Source organism: Thalassophryne amazonica, chromosome 11, assembly GCF_902500255.1.
Source record: "Thalassophryne amazonica chromosome 11, fThaAma1.1, whole genome shotgun sequence".
Classification (NCBI taxonomy): Eukaryota; Metazoa; Chordata; class Actinopteri; order Batrachoidiformes; family Batrachoididae; genus Thalassophryne; species Thalassophryne amazonica.
The window spans coordinates 44595019-44621701 of NC_047113.1; the positions used below are offsets into that span (position 1 = coordinate 44595019).

Genomic DNA, 26683 nt, shown 5'->3' on the forward strand with positions numbered 1-26683 from the left:
GGATGAATTCCGTGAAATTGGTTCGTAGTATTGAGACGGTAAAACAAAAAGTTGTAGTGGTTTGACAGACTGACAGATAACAAGCATGGATGGTGTCTACAAAGAGGGCATGCTGTATCTTCAAGAGGTGAAACTCATAAGAGTAAGTTTAAAAAAAAGTGTTCACTGAAACAAAATAATGTGGTCTATTTTTGAAATGGGTGACTCTTTCAATATATACTTTATATTTTATATAAAATATACTTATTTTTGTTGGATTTTATGTACATTTAATATATGTAAATAATATATATTCCCAGAGTTGGTGTGTTCCAGAGGACTAATTCTTTGTAGAGTGTCATTTTCAGTTTTTCTCCTTGCTTTTCAAAAGCATGAAAGGTTAGTTTGGGTTGGTGAGTGTGGACAGCTGTGCACTGTGGCCCTTTCCATGCAAATCCTTGCACTTAGAATTGCAACTGGCCTGGAACCATGTATTGGTTTGAGTTTTGGTGATCTTTGTGTCTGTTCCACCAATGCATGTTTAAAACAGTGTTGCCAGTGATAACCAATATGGAGTTGATAATACAGTATTTGACTGTACATAAAAAGAAGCCTGTGCTTAGTGTTGATTAAAAATAAAAGTTAAAATTTAATTAACTTTAATGCTGTTCAGGAACGTGTTGTATAAGCATAAAATTGCACAAGATGATGCTTTTATTTTTAGGGTTTTTTTGTATCATTTATATGCTGCTGGAGGCATACACTCTTGTGATTGCATTGGTTTAATAAAATTTTGTATGTAAGAATGTTAAGATATCTCAAATACGCTGATTATGACTTTGATCAAACAGATACATTATTAGGCCTACGAATGGGGGGAAAATGTGTTTAGGATTGGTCAATAATCAAAATCAAAGGTCAAATAATGCTGATTGTGGGGAAAAAACCCAAAAGCAACAACTTATTCTCCAGTGTGTGTGAGGTTGGCTTGGACATACAAATTTTTATATATATACAGTATATATATATATATATATATATATATATATATATATATATACACACACACACACAGTGGCTTGCAAAAGTATTAAGCCCTTGGTGTTTCACGCATTTTAATTTGTTCATGGCATTTCAAATACAAAAACATTTCCAAGTCACTGAATATGTAATAGAGGAGGGTTTTATTAAAAAGACCTGAAAGTTCAGCTAGTTTGCCAAAAGGTATTTTAGTTTCAGTTTATTTTCATTTATATAGCACCAAATCACAACAGAGTTGCCACAAGGCACTTCAAAAAAGCAAGGTTGAACCTTACTAACCCCCAGAGCAGTAGTAAGGAAAAACATCTGAGATGCAATCCTAGATTTAATGTTTTGGTGAAAGAAAATCCTCCTCTACTTGTACATCATGAAGCTGTATAACGGGATACAAAATGCAAAATATACACTATGCACAATTTCTACAATCACAGCCACAGAAGCCTGTAACTGTCTTGGTGGCTTTCCTCACTTTTCTCCTTGCACAGTCACTCAGTTTTTGAGGTCTGTCTACTCCACACAGATTTACCATAGAGTGCCATACTGTTTGTATTTCTTCATAACTGATCCATCTGTCTAAAGAAAACTGGCAATTAAATGGATTATTTACAGGTATTATACCAAGGGGGCTGATTACTTATGCAATCCATCATCTTGGCTTTTATATTTTTAATTAATACGTATATATCAAGTTGTAGAGATTTACTTTCAGTTTGAGTCAAAGGAAGATCATTTTATAAATGTTTATATTGAGAAGCCTCATTTCCTTTTAGTATTTGAAATGCCATGAACAAAATGTGTGAAATACCAAGGGGCTGAATACTTTTGCAAAACACTTTGTGTTTGTGTGTGTGTATATATATATATATATATACACACAACCCCTGGCAAAAATTATGGAATCACCGGCCTCGGAGGATGTTCATTCAGTTGTTTAATTTTGTAGAAAAAAAGCAGATCACAGACATGACACAAAACTAAAGTCATTTCAAATGGCAACTTTCTGGCTTTAAGAAACACTATAAGAAATCAAGAAAAAAAGATTGTGGCAGTCAGTAACGGTTACTTTTTTAGACCAAGCAGAGGAAAAAAATATGGAATCACTCAATTCTGAGGAAAACACTGGTAGACCAAGGAAGACATCAAAGCGTCAAGACAGAAAACTTAAAGCAATATGTCTCAAAAATCGAAAAATGTACAACAAAACAAATGAGGAACGAATGGGAGGAAACTGGAGTCAACGTCTGTGACCGAACTGTAAGAAACCGCCTAAAGGAAATGGGATTTACATACAGAAAAGCTAAACGAAAGGCATCATTAACACCTAAACAGAAAAAAACAAGGTTACAGTGGGCTAAGGAAAAGCAGTTGTGGACTGTGGATGACTGGATGAAAGTCATATTCAGTGATGAATCTTGAATCTGCATTGGGCAAGGTGATGCTGGAACTTTTGTTTGGTGCCTTTCCAATGAGATTTATAAAGATGACTGCCTGAAGAGAACATGTAAATTTCCACAGTCATTGATGATATGGGGCTGCATGTCAGGTAAAGGCACTGGGGAGATGGCTGTCATTACATCATCAATAAATGCACAAGTTTATGTTGATATTTTGGACAATTGAAAGGATGTATGGGGATGATGAAATCATTTTTCAAGATGATAATGCATCTTGCCATAGAGCAAAAACTGCAAAAACATTCCTTGCAAAAAGACACATAGGATCAATGTCAATGAGCAGATCTGATTTGATGCAGGTGTTAATTTGGGGGATGAAAATTTACAGGGTGATTCCATAATTGTTTCCTCAGAATTGAGTGATTCCATATTTTTTTCCTCTGCTTGGTCTAAAAAAGTAACCGTTACTGACTGCCACAATCTTTTTTTCTTGATTTCTTATAGTGTTTCTTAAAGCCAGAAAGTTGCCATTTGAAATGACTTTAGTTTTGTGTCATGTCTGTGATCTGCTTTTTTTCTACAAAATTAAACAACTGAATGAACATCCTCCGAGGCCGGTGATTCCATAATGTTTGCCAGGGGTTGTATATATATATATATATATATATATATATATATATATATATATATATATATATATTTGAACACCCTGTGATTTTGCAAGTTAAAAATCTGGAAATCACAATGTATGATTTTTTTAATAATTTATTTGTATGTTACTGCTGGAAATAAGTATTTGAACACCTGTGGAAATCAGTGTTATTTGGTACAGTAGCTGTTGTGTGGGCCGCCAGAAGAGGAGGTACTGCTAGCCCACCACCAGAGGGCGCCCTGCCTGAAGTGCGGGCTTCAGGCACGAGAGGGCGCTGCCGCCACGGACACAGCCGGGGGTGACAGCTGTCACTCATTATCTCTTGACAGCTGTCACCCATCTACACTACATCATCTCACTCCATAAAACCCGGACGTCATCTCCACCTCATTGCCGAGATATCATCGACCTGTGGAGGTAATAATCTCAGCCGTATAACTGTGTTTAGTAAACTCATTTTTGCAGCTGTTTTTCTCCTGTGGAGTGCATTATCTGGAGATTGGCGTGACCGGCGACAGCTTCGCTTTACACCCCACCAGATAAGTGCTGTGTGACAGGAGCTGCACGAGTGTGGATGAGAGGTGGAGGTGGAATCTCCACCATTGTTGTTACTGGGTGTGCACACACCCACATCTGATTGTTTCTGCTCCTTGCCCGCAGTACCAGATCTGACATTCAGAGACGGTGGCTACCTGGGGACTCGGGACTTGGCGGCTCCAGTATTCTCCGGGTTCGGTGGCGGAGGAAATCATGTGGTTCCGGTTCTTCTCAGGACAGACGTCTTCTATCCTCGAGCCTGCCCACACGTCACCCTTGTGATTGACTGTTTGCAAAATTTCATATTCCTCTGTATTGTGGTTGTGCTCATTCACAACAGTAAAGTGTTCATATTCAACTCTTTCATTGTCCGTTCATTTACGGCCCCTGTTGTGGGTCCGTGTCACTACACTTTCCCAACAGTAGCTTTTGTTTGCAATTACAGAGGTCAAACTTTTCCTGTAGCTTTTCACCAGGTTTGCACACACTGCAGCAGGGATTTTGATCCATTCCTCCATACAGATCTTCTCTTGATCTTTCAGGATTGGAGTTTCAGCTCCCTCCAAAGATTTTCTATTGAGTTCAGGTCTGGAGACTGGCCAGGCCACTCCAGGACCTTGAAATGCTTCTTACGGAGCCCCTCCTTAGTTGCCCTGGCTGTGTGTTTGGTGTCATTGTCATGCTGGAAGACCCAGCCATGACCCATCTTCAGTGCTCTTACTGAGGGAAAGAGGTTGTTTGCCAAAATCTCACAATACATGACCCCGTCCATCCTCCTTTCAATACGGTGCAGTCGTCCTGTCTTCTTTGCAGAAGAGCACCCCCAGAGTATGATGTTTCCACCCCCATGCTTCATGGTTGGGATGGTTTTCTTGGGGTTGTTCTCATCCTCTAAACATGGTAAGTGGAGTTGATTCCAAAAAGCTCTATTCTGGTCTCATCTGACCATATGACCTTCTCCCATGCCTCCTCTGGATCATCCAGATGGTCACTGGTGAACTTCAAACGGGCCTGGACATGTGCTGGCTTGAGCAGGGGGACCTTGCTGCCCTGCAGGATTTTAAACCATGACAGCATCATGTGTTACTAATGTAATCTTTTTGACTGTGGTCCCAGCTCTCTTCAGGTCATTGACCAGGTCCTCCTTTGTAGTTCTGAGCTTTCTCAGAATCATCCTTACCCCACAAAGTGAGATCTTGCATGGAATCCCAGACGGAGGGAGATTGACAGTCATCTTGTGTTTCTTCCACTTTCTAATAAATAATCATAACAGTTGTTGTCTTCTACCAAGCTGCTTTCCTGTTGTCCTGTAGTCCATCCCAGCCTTGTGCAGGTCTACAGTTTTGTCCCTGGTGTCCTTAGACAGCTCTTTGGTCTTGGCTATGGTGGACAGGTTGGAGTGTGATTGATTGTGTGAACAGGTGTCTTTTATACAGGTAACAAGTTCAAACAGGTGCAATTAATACAGGTAAAGAGTGCAGAATAAGAGGGCTTCTTAAAGAAAAATTAATTGATGATAAATGATTTTTTTTTTTTTAGATTATGTCTCTCACAGTGGACATACACGTAAGATGAAAATTTCAGACCCCTCCATGATTTCTAAGTGGGAGAACTTGCAAAACCGCAGGGTGTTCAAATACTTATTTTCCTCACTGTATATACATATGTATATTTGGCACTTTGTAGTAGTAGTACTGGCAGCTGGCTGTTCTGTTCTTGAGGCAGCTTTACGCCCCTTTCACAGGGGGGCCAACATGGAATTGTGTATTGTTGTGTACCATCTACACTGAATTAAGCAGCCCTACACAGTAGTATGCTGATGGCTATGTGAGAAGGACGCAAGAAATTAAACATGTTGAAAGTGCGTAAAGTACACAGTTTTGAAGCAAGTCTACACAACACACAGCAATTCTTTGTAAACACTGCGCTACCATACACCAAGCCTCCAATTCTACACGCCAGGGTGACAATTTCGTTTATCATTACATACCGGCATTACATACTGGCCTTTGCTGGCACTGAAGCTTCAGAAGAAGAAGAAGAGGCGCGCCAAGCTTCCATGTTCAGAGGACATGTCCACGTCCACTCCTCGTCATGGACAGATCTCCAGTGGGAAGACATTTCACCGTTCACTTTTCATGCACGAATCATGTGCAACATCGCCGCTGCAGCTCGCAGCTTTCGTTCACCTCTTCCAGTTCTCTCACAGTTGCAGCAAGTTAAGTCCATTAACTCCTGCTCACATGTCCACCATCCACTTCTCACGGCAGATCACATGCGTAACCTCCACATATGCACCGCTTTGCTTCGCTTTTTCACCTCCTTCAATTCTCTCACGAGTGCCGCAAGTTAAGTAAAGTCCATTAACTGCTGCTCACAGACCGATCACCAGCAGGAGGACATTTCCACGTCCATGTTAACTCCAATCGAACTGGCACGCGTGTGTGTGATCCACATAGCCCACATCGTCTGTGTCTGCTTACGACAGGTGATCAGCTGACAGACGTGTGCGTGCTCAGAACAGGACCTGCATGCAAGTGTGCGGTGAAACAGAGCCCATAGCGCCTGTGCGAGCTGGGCGCGTAAGTGTGCGGTGAAACTCAGCCTGCAGCACCTGTGCATGCTTAAAACAGCTGATTGAACTGGCTGAACAAGCCATTGCGTGTGCATGAACCAGTCTACGGCAGGGATACATTTATGCACTTCAGTAATCCAACAATCAGAACACATTGTTATATTCTTTCAATTCATGAACTGGATTTCTTTTGAAATCCAGAGAACAGAAGCAGCAGGTCCTGAAAAAATGAAAAGAGAGAGAGAGCACTCTGCTCTTTTTTCAGGACAGGAGACAGTGCTCTGTCTCTGTCTGTCTCTCTCTCTCTCTCTCTGTCTCTCGCATGCTCAAAAAAGAAACGTGATGTTTAAGTATGTGAATTTACATGGCAATATTTTCTTTCTTTTTTCTTTTTTTTGTGACACACAACAGACTGAGGTTTATGATCTGATGTTACGGGCCCTTACGAGAGCAGTGAGTCTTGCTGTATGTTGGAAAAACGTGAGTGCCGTTTGCTTTCATGAACCGTTTTGAGAATGGAGCGCACTTCCACAGAGGCAGAAAATAGCAGCGATGGCTACATAAGCATGACAAGGAACACAAACACATGCAATCACACACCAACCTATAGTGACTATGTCAAATGTGTGCAATTTTCCAGTGTACACACGCATCACAAAGCAAGTGTATGCAAGCCCGATGTGAATGGGGTTTAAGTCACAACCTAGCTCTCTGGAATCTGAGATAGGAGGGAGGTGATAGCTTTGTTGGTGAAGATGAAGTTTTCATTTCAGTCTTTGAATCAAACCTCCGTCGGGAAGGTAGTAGGCTTGTGTGTGTGTGTGTGTGTGTGTGTGTGTGTGTGTGTGTGTGTGTGTGTGTGTGTGTGTGTGTGTGTGTGTGTGTGTGTGTGTGTGTGTGTGTGTGTGTGTGTGTGTATATATATATAATCTGTTGTGTGTTTGGGGGTGTGGCTGGATATTTTGGTGTTCTTTTCTTTTCTTTGTTCTTCAGGTGGCATGGAAACTGATTTGTCTGTGGAGAAGGTGCTGGCTGAAGAGTCCTCACCCTCATCAACATCATGTGTAGCACCTGTGACTGGTGCTCACATGCAACCTTAAAGACTTTCAGCTGAAGCAGATAATTGGATGGCGTTCTGCATTTAAGTCATGTGTGATTCAAGCAGAACTGCCGGGAACTCGACCTTGTGATGTTCGTTTGTGAGACGCTGAGGACCGCGCCTGGGTTTGACACATCGAGCCCGTGAAGCAGGGAAGGGTGAGGACACATGCTGTCAGCACACATCAAAGGTGATTAAGTGTTTGACTAATTGTTGATAGTAACTTGGTGTTTTGTTACACAGTATACTTGAATTGTGATGAGAATTGTGCAGCTTGCTTCTCACTGCTGTGGCGTGCGGATAAGTGATCCTCCACCTGTTGTGAGAAGCTGCTCATTTGCATAAAGTTAAAAAAGATACAGACCTGAATGTGTTGCTGATAGCGTGTGTCTTTTGAAAGTTATTGTTGTAACTGCTGACTTACCTCACCTCTTCTTTGCTTCACAGAGAGTCAGTTTGTCGTGTCCACCTGGGGGGTGTTTGGCGGTGGTAGTGGGTCCAGGAGCGCCGGGCTTTGATCCTTGCGGGCGCTGGAGAGCGTACCAACAGTCACTCCACCAGAAGGACGCTATTTTTGTTTTTACACTTTTTAAGCACAGCGGGTGAAATAAATATATTGTTTTTGGAACCGCTTTTCTGGTTATTTGTAGCGCTGGGTTCCGTCTGACGCAGGTCCGCTCCTCAACCCACGTCGACACATAACAAAATCTTTACTTTACTTTGTAATCCAAAAGTAATCACATTACAAGTAATCCAAATGTATGTACATACATACATGTAATCCACATGCATTCTTTCAAAGTAATCCTACCCAACCTTGTTATATATATATATATATATATATATATATATATATATATATATATATATATATATATATATATATATATATATATGTGTGTGTGTGTGTGTGTTTCCACACACACCGGAGAATAAGTTGTTGCTTTTGGGGTTTTTTTTCCACTAGTTTTGGAGGTCCTGTGATTTATACTCCAATGTGATTTGTATCATGACAAATCACGTTTATTATTAGTAATAATAATTATATCTATTTATATAGGACTCTCCAAGGAATCAACACACTAAAAAACTCTAATAATAATAATAAAAGAATAAATTGCAACAATAAAAAGTACACTACAATAATTCACAAAACCCAGAAATTAAACATCTGATAATACAGAAAAAAGGTGCAACTTATGAGTTCTTCATCTTAAAGAGGCATTTTAGTGTGACTTATCCTTAGGTAATATGTATGCATGTATGTCCGTGTGTGATCTAAAAATATCAGATGCATGTGGGTTCACCCATTCAAATGTGTATTTGAAAATATGGATATATAGAGGTGGGACAAAGTCACCATCAAGTCACTCTCAAGTCATAAATCAGCAAGTCCCAAGTCAAGTTTCAAGTCATAATGACCACCAATTGTTTACAAGCTGACTCGAGACTTGACTTAATTGGGACTTGCTCATTCATGACTTGAGATTGACTTGATGGTGACTTTGTCACCTTCAGGCAGTTGTGTGGTGTTGTGGATGCAAAACCTCATGCTCCCAGACTTGACCTGATACTTTTGGAATAAGCAATGCATTGTAAAACGAAAAAAAAATTCCTGTTGACTTTTCCCAACGTATCTTAGAATTTCTAAAATAGAGCTAACACAATTGTCAGTATCACTCAAATTGTCAAGTTAAACTAAAGCTATGTCTTCTAAAAGTAGAACACAATGTACAAAAGGCCACTACTAGTAAAAAGAATAGTGCCAAAGACTAAACCAGGGTGCACACCACAAGAAATGGCTACAAGAAGCAAAGGGAGTCAAAAAGAAAATCCAAATGCTGTTCTAGAATGTCCATGTGTTAACAGGCTGTCACTTTTTTATGTCCCTCTTTGTCATCTATAACAGAAAACGTGGCAGAAAATCTGGATGGTGCTCTTTAAACCCAGCTCCTGTGCAGCTGGCCGCTTGGAAATCTATAGCATGCAAAATGATACTGGCTCCAACTCTATATTTGACCAGAGGAAGGCTGCTCAGCAGAAACCGCCAGCAAAGAAGGTTGTGCGTTTTTGTGAGTTCCTCGGTGTCAGTCATGCTCCCTTGCAGTCTTGTCCTGCCGGGTGTGCAGCCTTCTACCTGAACACCACATTGCGGACCTACACCCTGGCCTCCCCGTTATGCCAGGACTGGCTCAGAGCTCTAGCTCTTCTGGCCTTTCAGGTATCACACATCATTCTGAACACTAAACCATGCAAATTTCAGCATTTTCTTTGATCTGCAGGATAACTGTCTTTCTGAAAGGGCAGAGGTGAGCTGTGTGTACTCTCGGACAGATAGCGCAATGAGGAAGTTGCCAGCAATCCTGTATCTGTAACTTGTCACTTCTCTAATTCTTTGCTTACACAAGCTCATTTCTTGCGTCTTGCATCTTTGAGGCTGTAAAACAGATAATAAGAGTGTGCTGTACACTCCGTGCTGTTGACAATTCACCCTGTGTTCACAGAAGGATCCTGGAGACTTACACAAAGGGGTTTTCCACAGAGGAAGCTGCTTGACCATGGAGGACAATGATCTTTACTCACCTTTGAAAACTGGTATTGTCATTCCACAAGTAAAAAAATAATAATCACTAACAAGAAATTAGCAAGTGTGCTGGCATTAATCTCACATAAGTGGATATATTTGGCTGCAGGTTCAGCTGTCATTGTTTCACTAATTGATGACATCTGCAGAACATTCAGTGAAGCTCAGACCTTTATTTGCAGCTGTGAATTTATGTAAAATTGAAGTCAAGAATGCAAAGCGATTTAAAGAGGTCATTTTATGCCAAATTTTACTGTCAATTATAATCGAATATTCAAAGGCCAAAAAAAAAAAAAAAAAAAAAAATCTGACAATTTTAAGTCTGCCCACCTTGAATTTTTGCTGAGTTTATGACAAAAAACACTTGTTTTCGACTTATGAGATGGTAGTCCATATCTGAATGCTTAATAGAGTTTCTGGGGAGACACAAATATTGTTCAGATTGCCAGCCCAAATCTGACTTTTAGCATATCCAGATTGTTTAATCCCAAATGCTATTGGGTTTCTACAGTCTGAATGGTCTGGTCACTTCAAAGTGTCTTTGGTATCACTTGCCATGCCCCCCAGCCACTGCAGCCTTTCTTCTTTCAGCTGTTCCCGATTGATCTGCCACAGCAGATCAGTTGTTTCCATCTCACCCTGTCTTCTGTCACACCAACCACCTGCATGTCCTTCCTCACCACATTCATAAATCCCCTCTATGGCCTTCCTCTTCTCCTCCTGCCTGGTGGCTCCATCCTCAGCATCCTTCTCCCTATATACCCTGGGTCCCTCTTCTGGACATGTCCAAACAATCTCAATTTCAAATCTCTAACTTTGTCTCCAAACCATCCCACCTGAGCTGTCCCTCTGATGAATTCATTCCTAATCCTGTCCATTCTTGCCACTCCCAAAGAGAATCGCAACATCTTCAGCTCTGTCTCCTGTCTTTTTGTTAGTGCCACGTCTCTAAGCCATACAGCAGCTGGTCTCATTACTGTCTTATAAACTTTCCCCTTCACTCCTGCAGATATTCTTCTATCACAAATCACTCCTGCCACCTTTCTCCACCCCGTGCTCTACTCTCACTACAGATCACAATGTCATCTGCCAACATCATAGTCCATGAAGACTCCTGTCTGATCTCATCTGTCAACCTGTCCATCCCCATTGCAAACAAGAAAGGACTCAGAGCTGATCTTTGGTGTAATCCCACCTCCACCTTGCATGAATCTGTCACTCCTTCTGCAAATCTCACTGTTGTCACACTGTCCTTGTACATATCCTGCACCACCCTCACATACTTCTCTGCTGCTTCAGACTTCCTCATGCAATAAAACAACTTTTCTCTTGGCATCCTGTCATAAGCTTTCTCTGAATCCACAAACACACAATGTAACTCCTTCTGGCCTTCTCTACACTTATCTATCAGTACTCTCAGAGCAAACATTGCATCTGTAGTGTTCTTTCTTGGCATGAAATCATATTGCTGCTCACAGATCTTCACTGGTTTTCTAAGCCTAGCTTCTACTACTCTTTCACATAACTTCATGCTGTGGCTGATTAACTTTATACCTTTGTAGTTATTGCAGCTCTGCACATAACCTTAAAAAAAAAAAAAAAAAAAAAAAAAAAAAAAGGAACCATCACACTCCTCAGGCATCCTCTCACTTTCCAAGATTTTATTAAACAATCTGGTTAGAAACTCTACTGCCATCTTTCCAAGACATTTCCATGCCTCCACTGGAATGTCATCTGGACCAACTGCCTTTTCACTCTAAATCCTTTTCATAGCTACCCTCACTTCATTCTTACTTATCCCTTGTACTTCCTGATTACTCTCTTCACATCATCCAACCTTTTCTTCATTCATCAGCTCCTCAAAATATCCCCTCCACCTTCTCAACACACTCTCCCCCTTGTCAGCACATTACCATCTGCATCTTTTACCCTTTCCAGCTCTGTCTCCTTGTCTGGACAAGTCCTTTTCTCCTTCCTTACTATTCAGCTTCTTGTACAGCTCAGTATATGCCTTTTCTATAGCTTTTGCCACTTCTCTTTTCACCTTACGCTGCATCTCCTTGTACTCCTGTCTACTTTCTTCATCTCTCTGACTAACCCAATTCTTTTTTGGCAACCTCTTTCTCCTTATGCTTTCCTGGACATCTTTGTTCCACAACCAAGTCTCCTTGTCTTCCTTCCACTGTCCAGATGTCACACCCAGTACTGTCATAGCTGTCTCCCTCACCACATCTGCAGTACTTTTCTAGTTGTCCAACATTGCTTCCCCTTCATCCAGTGCCTCTCTCACCAAATTTACACTCACTGAATTTCACACAGCAGTCTTCCTCCTTCAGCTTCCATCATCTGATCCTTTGTTGAGCTCTCACTCTTTTCTACTTCTTCTTCACCTCTAAAGTCTTTCTACAAACCACCATCCTATGCTGTCTACCTACACTCTCTCCTGCCACCACATTACAGTCTCTAATTTCTTTTAGCTTGCAACAAACAACAAGTGCATACAATGCACACAAACAAAGTCCAAACTGACATAAAATCATATGCTAAAAAAAAAAATGCTTACAGGAGCTACAGAGTGTGGAATAAGTGTCAATATCAAAGACAAACAATGTGAAAAAGATTGAGCAGCATTGCAACAACTGAAGATAGCTGAAATACAACCTGGTGCATTGCATGTGTTTGATACAACACTTGCAGTGAGTTTCAGGTGTAATATTCATAGTCATTACTATAGCAACCGATGTGGGTAATACAGCTAATGAGTACTGCCGCATGGACACACAAATCAGTTCTGGTCAGTTGTTATATATAATGTGGACAGTTAGTCAAAGAGATTCGATTTTAATCTGACATACAGTAAATATGATTTGAGCTGGTAGTCTGAGCAAAGTCATAGATTCTTGTTCTCTTTGGGGAGAGGAGCGGGCAAACAGCAGCTCATTTTATTTTGAAATCCTTTTTGTTTGTTTGTATTTTTTTTTGGAGACCTCATTATTTTTGTTCTTTTTTTTCAGGATGCTGCACTTCAGTGTCTATGAAGCATTTTAAGATACAAACTTGAATATCTGTTTTTTAGAGTCCTGGTGACCCCTTATTGAAAAGGTGCATAATATGATGCTTTAAATCTCGCGTGTTCTGATATTGTTTTATATACATTCCTGTTACTGGGTATATCTTTGTCAACATTATGGTAATTTTTCTGAATTCACCAACATTCATTGAATGCTGAGCTTCCTTTTAGTGGTAAATATTTTTCATGTCTTCTTTTGAGATTTGTCCCTGCCACAAAACCAGTACCAAGTTACTGTCCAGAGTACAGAGGCATCGCAGAGGTGCAAGTTGGCCGACAACTACTTGATAGCGCTGGAGACACAGGCCATGTTGCTGCTGGATGTCACTAATGGCCACATTGTGCACCGCTGGCCATACAAGTTCCTCCGCAAATTTGGAGAGGTTGAGGTAGAACACATGATTAATAAATAATAATTAATAACAGAAGCTGAAGAATTTTAACTGTGATTTAAGCTGCATTTCTATGTCATTTTTCAGCTAGCACACAAAGTGCTTTACAACGATGCCTCACATTCACACACTGTCAGGATGCTGCCTTTCAAGGCACAAAATTGTACACTGGGAGCAATTTGGGGAATAAGGATCTCGCTCAAGGGAACCTTAATGGTTGTAATGAGAACAGGACAATTTTTTTTTCTCATCTACTCCATCGTGCACTTTTTCTCTATTCAGTTGGAGGATTGAAGAGTGCATTTTAATGGTGCTGCTGCATCTCATGCATGTGCACAAGGCACTTCAAAATGATGTATCACATTCACCCATTCACGTGTGTATAATAATAATAATAATAGTAATAATAATAATAATAGTAATAATAATAGTAATAATAATAGCAGAAATCAGGGTTATTAGAATATATATTCGAAATAACAGAACCGGGCTTTTGGCAAATTGAATCTTTAAAAATTGTTCACTTGACATCCTAATATTTCAAATTTCTGTAATATTTGCAGCCAGACATGGTCAAAAACTGCTTGATATTAGAATAGGTTTTTGGTGGTTCATGGTGCAATCACACTCTTGCTGCCTCACTACAGTGATGCAGCAACACACCCATGAGTGCACAGATGACTGTAAAGTACATGTTCTCTTTAAACACTGTGGATGCTGAGTGTGACAGTGACAACTACGTCGTTTGGAAACTAGCAGACATTCACATGGTGCAGGTCACTGCTTTGTGTTGGGTGTAAAATAGGACATTTGATCTTAAAGATTTTTTCATTCATCACTAGCAATGTTTAAGTGGTGTCACAATGGGATTTGTTCACCTGACAGGTGTAATTTGTGAACTGCAATTCATTTCTTAAAAACATTATAGTTATGCTGTGTATTAATAGAAACAAACAAAATGGAAATGATTAGAAAGAAATAGTTTGGCAGTCCTCACCAAGCCCCAATCTCCAGTACTGAAAAATGAAGCCAATGCAGAAGTGGCAAATCTTGCTTTTCCTTGAATGGCCAATTGAGGGTGGTTAAAATGTCCAACTTTACAACAGATATAAATGTTTACAGCCTGCTACAAAAACAGTTTTGGTCTTTTTAGCTAGTTTCCCTGTTCATGGCAATTGCACGGGGGTGTTAACCCTATCAAACATGTATGTATCAAACATGATACGTACGGAAAACAACTCATCAAATACGTTAAGCCAAAAGGTTGTGAGTAATTAGCAGCACAGACAACTTTGTTGTTAGCAGTAGCTGCTAGCTGCTGTGGAAATGACCTGGGCAAGTCGACTATCCTGTAGAGGTGGGCGGATCGAACCTAATATCGATCATATCGATACCAACGCTGGTATTGATATTGAACGATCCTCGTGTAAAAAGATCAATACTCAAGCTTTTTTCTGTCCCATACTTTTTGATACAACTGTAGCATTTATAAAATTTGACCCCTGTGTAATCTTTCACTCACCCCTGGCTGATAACAGCTACTACCCTGAGAAGGCTGTCATACATTTTTGTTTTGGCCGTGGTATACTGAGGCTAGATTGTAAGTGCTATTTGGATACTTTAAGTGGTACAGATTATGTCAAAATTGGCTTTGGGCTCATGGACTAGGTTGTCAAGTGTACACACACATATAAGTACCCAGTAAATCCACAGTAACCCAGTACGTGTTGTTTGTTTAAAAGTGTATGCTTAATTGGGAGATACTGTAGTGTAGAGGCAACACGCTGTCCCTGTTTGGCTACATCCCCAAAGTTTTGTTTTTGTCTTTTTTTCAAACAATTAGCAATTATACTGAATACCAACTTTGCAGCTCACACAGAGCACTTGAAGGTACTGTGTGTATGATTACAGGGGGGATTCAGCATTGAAGCAGGCCGCCGCTGTGACTCGGGAGACGGAGTGTTCATCTTCTTCTCCCCGCATGCCCCTGAGATCGTGTGCACTATTTCATCCCGGTGCTCAGCGGAGGCGACATCAAAAGACTCCTCTGTGCAGCCTCTCTGCTTTCACAAAGAATCCTCACCCGTTCATTATTTTCCCACCGCTGCTCCAACCCACGACCACGTTTTGTCTGACAAAGACGACAAATCTGTGTGCATCTACTCTACAATAAGTGACAGCAGCGTGCCGGATGCAAGAAGATCATCTCTGAAACTTCCCTTCACCTGTGGAAAGGAGGCAGAGGAGGAAGAGGAAGACCTGGATTACATAGAGTGGGGTCAGTTCCCAGAGGCCATAAACCAGGATGATGCAGAAGCAGATAGCGCTTATTGCAACCTGAGGGGATCCACACAATCCAGATCAACTCCAAATCAGTCTGAGACAGACTCTTGTGAATACACTGATGTGAAAATTCCGGATGTCGTCCCTGAGCTTGAGTCTGTTTCTGATATCTACACCCTACCTAAGCCTCGATGTGAGCGCCAGCCGCTTGAGAAGAACCACAGCCAACCCGGCTCCACAGAAACACCCGGGAGCTTCAAACACAGGCTGGCAGAAATCATTTCTAAGGACCTCGCCAGGATCCAGTCACTGCCATTCTCTGGGGTGGGAAACTCCAACTGATCTGTATATATTAATGGATAGCTCATTGGCCCCTCACACACTCCGTACAATCTGCTGAAGCAAACTGGCGGCCATCTTGCCACTCCAAACTTATGCTGAATGCACATAGACAGCTTATTAGAACGTCATCAATTTCAAATAATAACTGAGCTGATTCTCTCATTGACTTATTTTTGTTCTTTGGATAATGTAAGATTGATCTCTTCTAATCTATGCCTGTCATGATTAGCTATTTGATTTATTTTATTTATTTCTTTTATTACGTTGACACTTTCTTCCCTTCTATTCTCACTTACTCATATCTCACTGGGACAAATACTCAATTCTGAAAATTTTCATTCTTTAATCAAAGTTTTTACAAGTGTTGTGGAATCATCAGCAAGCTTTTATATATACAACCTGATATATATATCAGGTTGTCCTAAAAGTTCCCTGAAAAGCCTTCAGTTAATTCAAAATGCTGCAGCTAGAGTACTAACGGGGACTAGAAGGAGAGAGCATATCTCACCCATATTGGCCTCTCTTCATTAGCTTCCTGTTAATTCTAGAATAGAATTTAAAATTCTTCTTCTTACTTATAAGGTTTTGAATAATCAGGTCCCATCTTATCTTAGGGACCTCATAGTACCATATCACCCCAATAGAGCGCTTCGCTCTCAGACTGCAGGCTTACTTGTAGTTCCTAGGGTTTGTAAGAGTAGAATGGGAGGCAGAGCCTTCAGCTTTCAGGCTCCTCTCCTGTGGAACCAGCTCCCAATTCGGATCAGGGAGACAGACACCCTCTCTACTTTTAAGATTAGGCTTAAAACTTTCCTTTTTGCTAAAGCTTATACTTAGGGCTGGATCAGGTGACCCTGAACCATCCCTTAGTTATGCTGCTATAGACTTAGACTGCTGGGGGGTTCCCATAATGCACTGAGTGTTTCTTTCTCTTTTTGCTCTGTATGCACCACTCTGCATTTAATCATTAGTGATCGATCTCTGCTCCCCTCCACAGCATGTCTTTTCCTGGTTCTCTCCCTCAGCCCCAACCAGTCCCAGCAGAAGACTGCCCCTCCCTGAGCCTGGTTCTGCTGGAGGTTTCTTCCTGTTAAAAGGGAGTTTTTCCTTCCCACTGTCGCCAAGTGCTTGCTCACAGGGGGTCGTTTTGACCTTTGGGGTTTTTACGTAATTATTGTATGGCCTTGCCTTACAATATAGAGCGCCTTGGGATAACTGTTTGTTGTGATTTGGCGCTATATAAATAAAATTGAATTGAATTGAATTGAATATATATATATGTGTGTGTGTGTTGGTATCATATCATGAACAAAAGTGGACGGATAACAAAAGTCATGTTGGATAATACAGAAATAGTGTTTTTTTAAATAGTTGCACTAAAATAATAAAACACCACTTAACTAGCTACAGGAGTGTTAGTTTTCCGTACAATGACAACATTTATTACACACAGCTCGATAAGCTTCAGCCTAATATACAGCAAGGAAAATAAGTATTTGAACACCCTGTGATTTTGCAAGTTCTCCCACTTAGAAATCATGGAGGGGTCTGACATTTTCATCTTAGGTGCATGTCCACTGTGAGAGACATAATCTAAAAAAAAAAAAAAAAAATCCGGAAATCACAATGTATAATTTTTTAAATAATTTATTTGTATGTTACTGCTGCAAATAAGTATTTCAACACCTGTGAAAATTTTGATTTTGGATTTTGGTACAGTTCTCCATACAGATCTTCTCTAGATCTTTCAGGTTTGGAGTTTCAGCTCCCTCCAAAGATTTTCTATTGAGTTCAGGTCTGGAGACTGGCCAGGCCACTCCAGGACCTTGAAATGCTTCTTACGGAGCCCCTCCTTAGTTGCCCTGGCTGTGTGTTTGGGGTCATTGTCATGCTGGAAGACCCAGCCATGACGCATCTTCAATGCTCTTACTGAGGGAAGGAGGTTGTTTGCCAAAATCTCACAATACATGACCCCATCCATCCTCCCTTCAATACGGTGCAGTCGTCGTGTCCCCTTTGCAGAAGAGCACCCCCAGAGTATGATGTTTCCACCCCCATGCTTCACGGTTGGGATGGTTTTCTTGGGGTTGTTGTCATCCTCTAAACATGGTAAGTGGAGTTGATTCCAAAAAGCTCTATTCTGGTCTCATCTGACCATATGACCTTCTCCCATGCCTCCTCTGGATCATCCAGATGGTCACTGGTGAACTTCAAATGGGCCTGGACATGTGCTGGCTTGAGCAGGGGGACCTTGCTGCCCTGCAGGATTTTTAACCATGACAGCATCATGTGTTACTAATGTAATCTTTGTGACTGTGGTCCCAGCTCCCAGTTCTGAGCTTTCTCAGAATCATCCTTACCCCACAAAGTGAGATCTTGCATGGAATCCCAGACTGAGGGAGATTGACAGTCATCTTGCGTTTCTTCCACTTTCTAATAAATAATCACAACAGTTGTTGCCTTCTACCAAGCTGCTTTCCTGTTGTCCTGTAGTCCATCCCAGCCTTGTGCAGGTCTACAGTTTTGTCCCTGGTGTCCTTAGACAGCTCTTTGGTCTTGGCTATGGTGGACAGGTTGGAGTGTGATTGATTGAGTGTTGAACAGGTGTCTTTTATACAGGTAACAAGTTCAAACAGGTGCAATTAATACAGGTAAAGAGTGCAGAATAAGAGGTCTTCTTAAAGAAAAATTAACAGGTCTGTGTGAGCCAGAATTCTTGCTGGTTGGTAGGGGTTCAAATACTTATTTGCAGCAATAACATACAAATACATTATTAAAAAAAAAATCATACATTGTGATTTCCAGATTTTTTTTTAGATTATGTCTCTCACAATGGACATGCACCTAAGATGAAAATTTCAGACCCCTCCATGATTTCTAAGTGGGAGAGCTTGCAAAACCGCAGGGTGTTCAAATACTTATTTTCCTCACTGTAAGTAATGAAGCTCGTAGCAACAACACCTAAAGCTCCAAAACTATGCACAAGTAGACCTAATAAATGTCTTAAAATAGTTTATCCAACAAAAAATGCAACATGTGGTTACACATGTTGAGTTAATAAGCCACATTATTATTATTATTATTATTATTATTTATTATTATCTTTGCCTATATGCTGGAATAAGGAAACTCTTCAAATTATGTTCGTCCACAGCCTTTGATTTGGCAATTTGTGCAGTTTATAGCTGTACATGAAGGTATTTTTTAATACGCCTCATTAAAGATCAATAGAAAAGAGCGTTCAGGAGCAGGACATCGGAGTGGTAATATGGTGGCTGATTTGCTTCAAAAATATTGGCCAATGCGCGATCCAGTGTTATATTATATAGAGATCAGCGGAAACTCCACATTAATAAACAAGAAGGATGCTTAAACATGACAAACAGCATAATTACATTCCTTATTTCTTTAAACTCATCTCCTCCAGGAACACACACAGTTACTGGCTGGCAGATATCATCATGTTTATCTCAGGAGTATATTGTATTAAAAAAAGAAAAAAAAAAGAAAGAAAAGAAGCTGGAATATTCTTTGTTTTTTGTTTTTGTGTGTTAATTCAAAAAGCTGCGTGAACCCTCAGGATTTAATTAACATTGTTCGCCGCTGCTGCATTGTGAATGGCCTGTGTTTAATAGTGCTTTCTGATGCTCAATGCGCTTTGCATTGATGCCTCACATTCACACACTGATGTCTGGAAAGCTGCTCAACTGCACACTGGGAGCAATAAGAGGATTAAGGACCTTGCCAAATCACTTTCATGATTTTCCTGTCTGACAGGGAATCGAACTGAGGTTCCTCTGGTCTTGAGCCTACTGCTTCCTGGTGATTCCTGAACTGTGGCTTGCATTCACCTGGTAATGAGTGAAAGTACTGCAGATACATGAGAGGTCATTATTAATTAAAATGCCTTTTCAAATTTGTAATAACATTTAGAATTAAAACTATTTGTTTTTAAAATATAATCACAATAATAAAACAAAGAACAATGGCATTTAAATTGTTATTCATTTATGTGACCAAGGTTAATATAATCCAAGCACATTGCCCGTAGTGATCCACAGGCTCTTGATTACGCAATGTTTCTATAATGAGTTGGAATGGCATGTGAGTCCAGAATTCTTCCATAACCTTAGACCTTAGACCTCAGCAGTTTTTAGAGAAATTAATTTAATTTAATTTAATTTGTATAGCACCACATCACAACAAAGCTGTCTCAAGGTGCTTCACACAAGTAAGGTGTAACTGTTACTAGCCCCTACAGCAAGCACATAGGTGACACACACACACACACACACACACACACACACACACACACACACACACACACACACACACACACACACACACACACACACACACACACACACACACACACACACACACACACACACACTTACTTCAGTTAACAGTTGCGGGGGGCTGGAGTCTATCCCAGCAGTCGTAGAGCGCAAAGCGAGGTATACCCTGGACAGGACGCCAGTCTGTTGCATATATATAGACATACACACACATTCACACCCGCACGCACAGTGACAGACAATTTAAAGTTTCCAATCCCCCTAACCTGCGGGTCTTTGGATGTGGGAGAAAACCGGAAAACCCACACAGAACCCACGCAAACGTGGGGAGAACACGCAAACTCCACAGAGAAAGGCCACATCGGGAATCAAACCCATGACTTTCTCACTGTGAGGCAACAGTGCTAATCACTAATCCACCGTGCTGCCCCACACAGGTGACAGTGGTAAGGAAAAACTCCCGTTGATGATTTGAGGAAGAAACCTCAAGCAGACCAGACTCAAAGGGGTGACCCTCTGCTTGGGCCATGCTACAGACATTACAATACAAATATACAGAAAATTTTGGGAGTCTAAGCAGGTGTACAGGACGGGAGGCCTGCAGACACCCACTCCCACCTCTGGATGGAGCTGCACCTCAAAAAGAGAGAAAAAAACAGAATCAGGCAGCAGGAAGACAACAAATACAGTATAATTTGTCAGCAGTAAGCAACAAGAAGAACAGAAGAAATACTAAGGTGATCGCAGACCACTAGCCCTAAGCTTCACTAAAAGAACCAGAATTTAGATAACGTTGAGGCTGTGACCCACTCTGTTTACTAAATGGACTGCATTTATATAGCCCTTTTCCATCTGCATCAGATGCTTATGCACTTTACAAATAATGTCTACATTCACCCCAATGTAAGGGTGCTGCCATTCAAGACGCTCACTACACACCGGGAGCAATAGGGAATTAAAGACCTTGCCCTTAGTGATTTCCAGTCAGGCTGGAATTTGAACTGAGGATCTTCTGGTCTCAAGCCCAACGCCTTAACCACGAGACCATCACGTCCCCTAATACTACTAATACTAATATTACTAATAAAATTAATTTAAAAGGGTAGGAAGCATAGTAACATACTATGCAAGTATGCTAGCCATACGAAGGGGAAAATAAGTGTGTCTTAAGTCTAGACTTCAAATTCTCTACAGAATCTGACTGTTTTATTGATGCAGGGAGATCATTCCACAGAACAGGGGCACGATAAGAGAAAGCTCTATGACCCGCTGACTTTTTATTCACCCTAGGGACACAAAGTAGCCCTGTACCCTGAGAACGCAGAGCCAGGGCCGGTACGTAGGGTTTAATTAGGTCAGCTAAGTAGGGAGGTGCTTGTCCCTGAACAATTTTATAGGCTAGTAGCAGAACCTTAAAATCTGATCTCACAGGGACAGGAAGCCAGTGAAGAGATGCCAAAATGGGTGTAATGAGGTCAAACTTTGTGTTTCCTATCAAAAGTCTGGCAGCAGTATTTTGAACCAATTTGAGATCCCTAATGCTGGACTGCGGTAAAAGGAAGAACCCAACCCTTTTATTTCCTGTTAATTGCATAATTTTTTATATTAATGAATTGTTTAGGTTCTTGTTATTATATACACAGTAGTATTATTGTTATTATTTTATTCTTTTAATATTGCTTCTATTTTGTCATTTGATTTTTAAATGGACCACAATGGAAACAAGGGTAATCTGAGATTTCTGATATCTGCTAATCTCGATCCAGATCACCTCCAAAATTCAGTGGAGTCTTCCATGCCCTAATATGTATATGTGGTGAAAATGTGGTGATAATCCTTGAAGTAGTTTTGAAGTGAATCCTGAGCCAGAATCTGGATCTGGATCACCTCCAAAATTTAAAGGAGTCTTCCATACCATGATATATCTGGAGATTTTCTCTGATGCCTATTTTTATGTGCTCTCATACTGTATTTAGAAATAAAAACTAGCAGCTACATTGTGGACAAAACCATGCTGCCTCATTGGGATTGTATTAAATTTTGGCAGTCATGGCTGTAAAATTAAAAGCTAGAATGTTTATAATTTATATTAATCAAATATTGGTGTTTTTTGTGGCTAGATGGTTGACTGACTGTTGGAGGATCATAAATTCCAATAATCAATACAGTGTCCAGTAAGGGACTTAGAGGGTCTTGGTGAAATCTGATCATAAACAGTGCATTTGGGATGTCCGCTTCAAATTAGGTGAAAGTCATTCACATTTTGGTCAGGTTGTCATGGGTGTAAGAGTAAATAGTCCTTAGATGGTCTTGGTGAAATCCGATCATGCTGAAATTCAAAATAATCTGAGATACATTCATTTAAGATGTTCACTTTGAATTGGGTGAAAATCAGATGTGATTGTTGCAGGTAGACACTCTGTGGGTGGTTTTGCCGGGGCCATATAGTACTGTTTGTTAAAGAATGGGCCTCAGATCAACACCTCAGAAACTAAATGATGCCTCAAAAAGATAATCCCATCTCTCATAGTTTTCCAAATAAATATAACAAAATTATATGCTTATTCCAAAGGACACTGGCCAACACAAGGAACACTGAATGTCATTCAGAAAGGTTTGTGTGTGTGTATTTCATAACAAGCACCAGAATACATCATAATACGCCTCACTGGAGATCATTGTAACTGTTTTACACCACTGGTTCCTGCTCATGTTGCGAGCAGCAGCTCCTGTCCAGTTAAAGCAACAGGCATGGAAATAAGTTGCTTCTTCAACAATGGAACATTTTTTGTAGGATGTACACCTCAGTGTCTGCAGAGTATTTTTTGCTACAAAATTGAATCTATGTTTGCATGACTGATGTGAGTTTGACAAACAGGTGTATAATATGTCCCCTTTAAACAGAAAGTGGGTGTGCCTCGTAAAAGCCAACAGGATTATATTACATATGTCACAGAAATCCAAAATGAGTTGTATCGGACCTACATATGCTTATTTCATCTTAGTTTCCATGTGTGCCCACATGTAAAACTGTGAGACTTTGAGAATGTTGCACATAAAACCACATTTTTACAAAACATTCTGCGGTTTGATGCACAGTATTATAGAAGCTTATTGCATTCATTGGATAAAAAAAATATGACCGCTGATCTCATAATTATGAGAACAAACAAAAAAACAATAGATCTCGTAATTACTAGATCTTTTCTTAAAATTAATATTTATATTTATATTTTAATCCAGTGAATGCAATATGCTTCCGTACAGTACCCCTTTAACACTCAGAAATATTAAAACAGCAAGACACCAGATTATGTTTGGGCACAACTTGGACTCCGTTTCAATGAAATCATTGTGGGATTCAGACAAAAATAATTCATACTCAAAATTATATTTAGTCCTAATATTTAGGATTTATGTATTTTAATAGCATATAAAATGCCCATCAATTTGGATGATAAAGTTTTAACAAAATAATAATGAAGTTAATGTGATGCATATTTGTCAAGCTGGTTCTTATCAACTGGGGAAAAACTAGATTTATTGATGATAAATATATAAACCTGATTACTGTGTGCTTATTTACACTACGATATAAAAGTAATGTTTTCACTGGCATTTGTTTGTTTGTTAGCTGGATAGCTCAAAAATTAATAAATGAATTTCAGTGAAATTCAGTGAGCAGAGAGGTAATAATATTTAAATTTGGAGGTAATCTAGAAAATATTCTGGAAGTGATGGACAGAAGATTGTATTTTACATAGCAACATTTAACACAGTTGTGAGAGGATATTGATGAAATTTGGTGAGCAGATGGATAATGTCTGAGAAGAAGAATGATTGTATGTTGAATTTGATCCAGAATCCAGATAAAGTTTTGAGGATAGGAACATTTAATATACTCGTATATATATATTCATAATGAACTTCAATAACATTTTGTGAGCAGATGAATAATGTTCGAGGAAAGAGTATAATTTGTGATTTGCTCTGCATCATATTCAGGATTTGAAATCCAGAAGAACATGGAATCCTTGAACTTGAAATGATTTTTTTTGTTTTTGAGCATATAGATAAATTCTTAGGAAACAAGGTTTGATGCAAAATTCAAGCAGAAGTGTGTATTTTGACAATGAGAATATGTGCTCTCTGTTTGCCTTTTACTTCTTACTTCTTTAATTTATGTTTGACAAGTATTTATTAATTTGATTGTTTTAACTGGGAAATCTTAAAAAAAAAAACAAAATCTTAAATAATAGACCAACTAAACTACTAAAATAAATAAATACACACACTTTATAATTGACATATATCTTTATTGTAGCAAAAACAATCATATCAAATACCTCATATGCATAAATATCAAAATAACTTTTTTATTATTATTTATAGAAGGATACCAATGGCGTATGGAAACAAATGTGACTATCTCAAGTTTAAAGTGCAGGTAAAGGTCTGTTGTCCATGATGACCTTAAGGAATAAATCTGACGTTTAAGTAACTTTTTTCCTCTCTCTTTCTCTTTTCATCTGCAGCGCAGCATCTAAACTATGACGTCAGATTAGATCTCTCTGAAACGTTCACTTGCTGCTCGGACTTTCCTCTGAATCGCTGTGATGTGAACATTCTCCGTCGCTGCTGCTGCTGCTGCTCAGGTCGCACGTTGGTCCGAGGACCATGCGGTGCTCCCCGCCGGCGCTGTGGATCAGACTCCGGCTCCTGGCGCTGCGGTCCGCGGACGGACTCCTGCGCTCCGGGTGAACCACGCCGTCCAGCAGCTCCGACAGCTCGGTGATGTAGATCTGCGCCATCTGCAGGGTGTCGTACTTGGAGAGCTTCTTCTCGTTCTCCAGGGACGGGATGACGCTCCTCAGCTCGTCGAACGCTTTGTTCAGGCCGTGCATCCTCCGCCGCTCTCTGGCGTTGGCGGCGACGCGCCGGTGCCTCTGGGGGCCGAAGTGGCTGATCGCCGCCGCGTCTCCCTGCGCCGCCTCGTCCGGCTCAAGTTTGGCGCCCTGGTCGGAGGAGGAGCCGCGCGCGTCCCTCCTGGAGAGCGGCGCGCGCACCGGCTCTGCGGAGATCCAGGACTTGGCGCTGACGTGGGTCAGGCTGCGGGGCTGCAGCGGCCGGTACTCGTCTCGGTAATCCGTCCAGCAGCTCGTCAAATCAGATTTTGCGCTCATATCTGCACAGGTTTGAACGCCGGCTCCTGCGCGCGCGCCGCGCATTTATAGGCGCTCGTGCAGCCCTGCAGCCGATCCCACAATCCCCCGCGGTCCTGCTGTCAAACTACAATTAGACAAAGACTGACTTTAATTCTCCTGTTGTGCACAGTAACTCAATCAGAGCTCTTTTTAAATAATGCGCACGCTCAAAGAAATGAAACATATTGAATTTAATTGAGAAAGTTAAGCTAATTTTTTCCACATAACTATCAATTAAGTGCAAAACAATATTAATTAAATCAAATGAAACATTATTAATAAATCCCAGTATTGTTTTGCACTTAATTGACAAAGTTATATGGAAAAAGTTAACTTAATCAATTAAATTCTACATTTTATTTCTTAGACAGGCAGAATATTAATCATTAGAGTGTTTTTTTGTTTTTTTTTTACTTTTAATGTATTCTTTAAAGATGGCTTTTGTACAGCTGAAATTATTATCTGTTCAGTGACTATTTTGGCAATCACTTCTTTTACCAATTTGAGCTATTTCAGACACTCAAATAGGAAAATTATTTCCTTGGTTGCAGGGTTAATTTTATTTTAATTATTTTTTTAAATAAACTGGCTGACTCCTATTTTAACCGGTTAACCACTTAAAATGTGTAAAAACATTTCCCCCCCTCTTTCTTTAGCAATAAAAACTATACTGGCCTAATTCTTTATAACGATCATACACAAATGTGAGGTCGATCCACAAGTTTTACAACAGTTTTTAAAACAGCTCCCAATAACAAACTGGATTTAAAACAGCAAAACCCATTTTAACCAAAACTTGTGTTGTGAGAAACAATAATTAAAGTTGCTCATTGTGGCACATGCTGGGTTCCTGTTTTCAGCCCTGTCTGTCTGTCCATCCATATAAATCAGAGTTTTTACCCAATTTGGCCCAAATTTGGGTGGAATTAGTTAGAGTCTGCCAAGGACAAATTGATTTGTTTTGAGAAAAAATATCAGTTAAAAGTCAAGGTCACAGATGAAGGACAAACTTTGGGCCTTGTGTTTATAAGAGACACTTTATCTAGGTATCAAACAAAGACTGAGATCCTTGCACACATGCATGCTAGTGAGCATTTGTAAAGCATATTAGTCAATCTGCTGTCTGTAGACTTGGGTTCAAACCCTGCTCATGCTACCTGTCTGTATTCTTAGACAAGACACTTAATCTGTATTGTGTCAGTCCACCCTGCTGTCAATGGGTACAAACCTTAG

At 40.3% G+C, this 26683-nt stretch overlaps 2 protein-coding genes across 2 annotated transcripts; one reads left to right on the top strand and one right to left on the bottom strand.

Moving 5' to 3' along the window:
- The first annotated feature begins 11 nt into the window (after positions 1–11).
- Positions 12–15948, top strand: LOC117519669 (docking protein 2-like). Its single transcript, XM_034180938.1, has 5 exons — positions 12–142; positions 9187–9498; positions 9782–9872; positions 13133–13320; positions 15235–15948. The coding sequence occupies exons 1-5, from the start codon at positions 86–88 to the stop codon at positions 15946–15948; spliced, it is 1362 nt and encodes a 453-aa protein (XP_034036829.1). The 5' UTR covers positions 12–85.
- Positions 15949–24826: 8878 nt separating this feature from the next.
- atoh1b (atonal bHLH transcription factor 1b) lies at positions 24827–25436 on the bottom strand. The gene has a single exon (XM_034180939.1). The coding sequence runs from the start codon at positions 25427–25429 to the stop codon at positions 24827–24829; it is 603 nt and encodes a 200-aa protein (XP_034036830.1). The 5' UTR covers positions 25430–25436.
- Positions 25437–26683: the final 1247 nt, after the last annotated feature.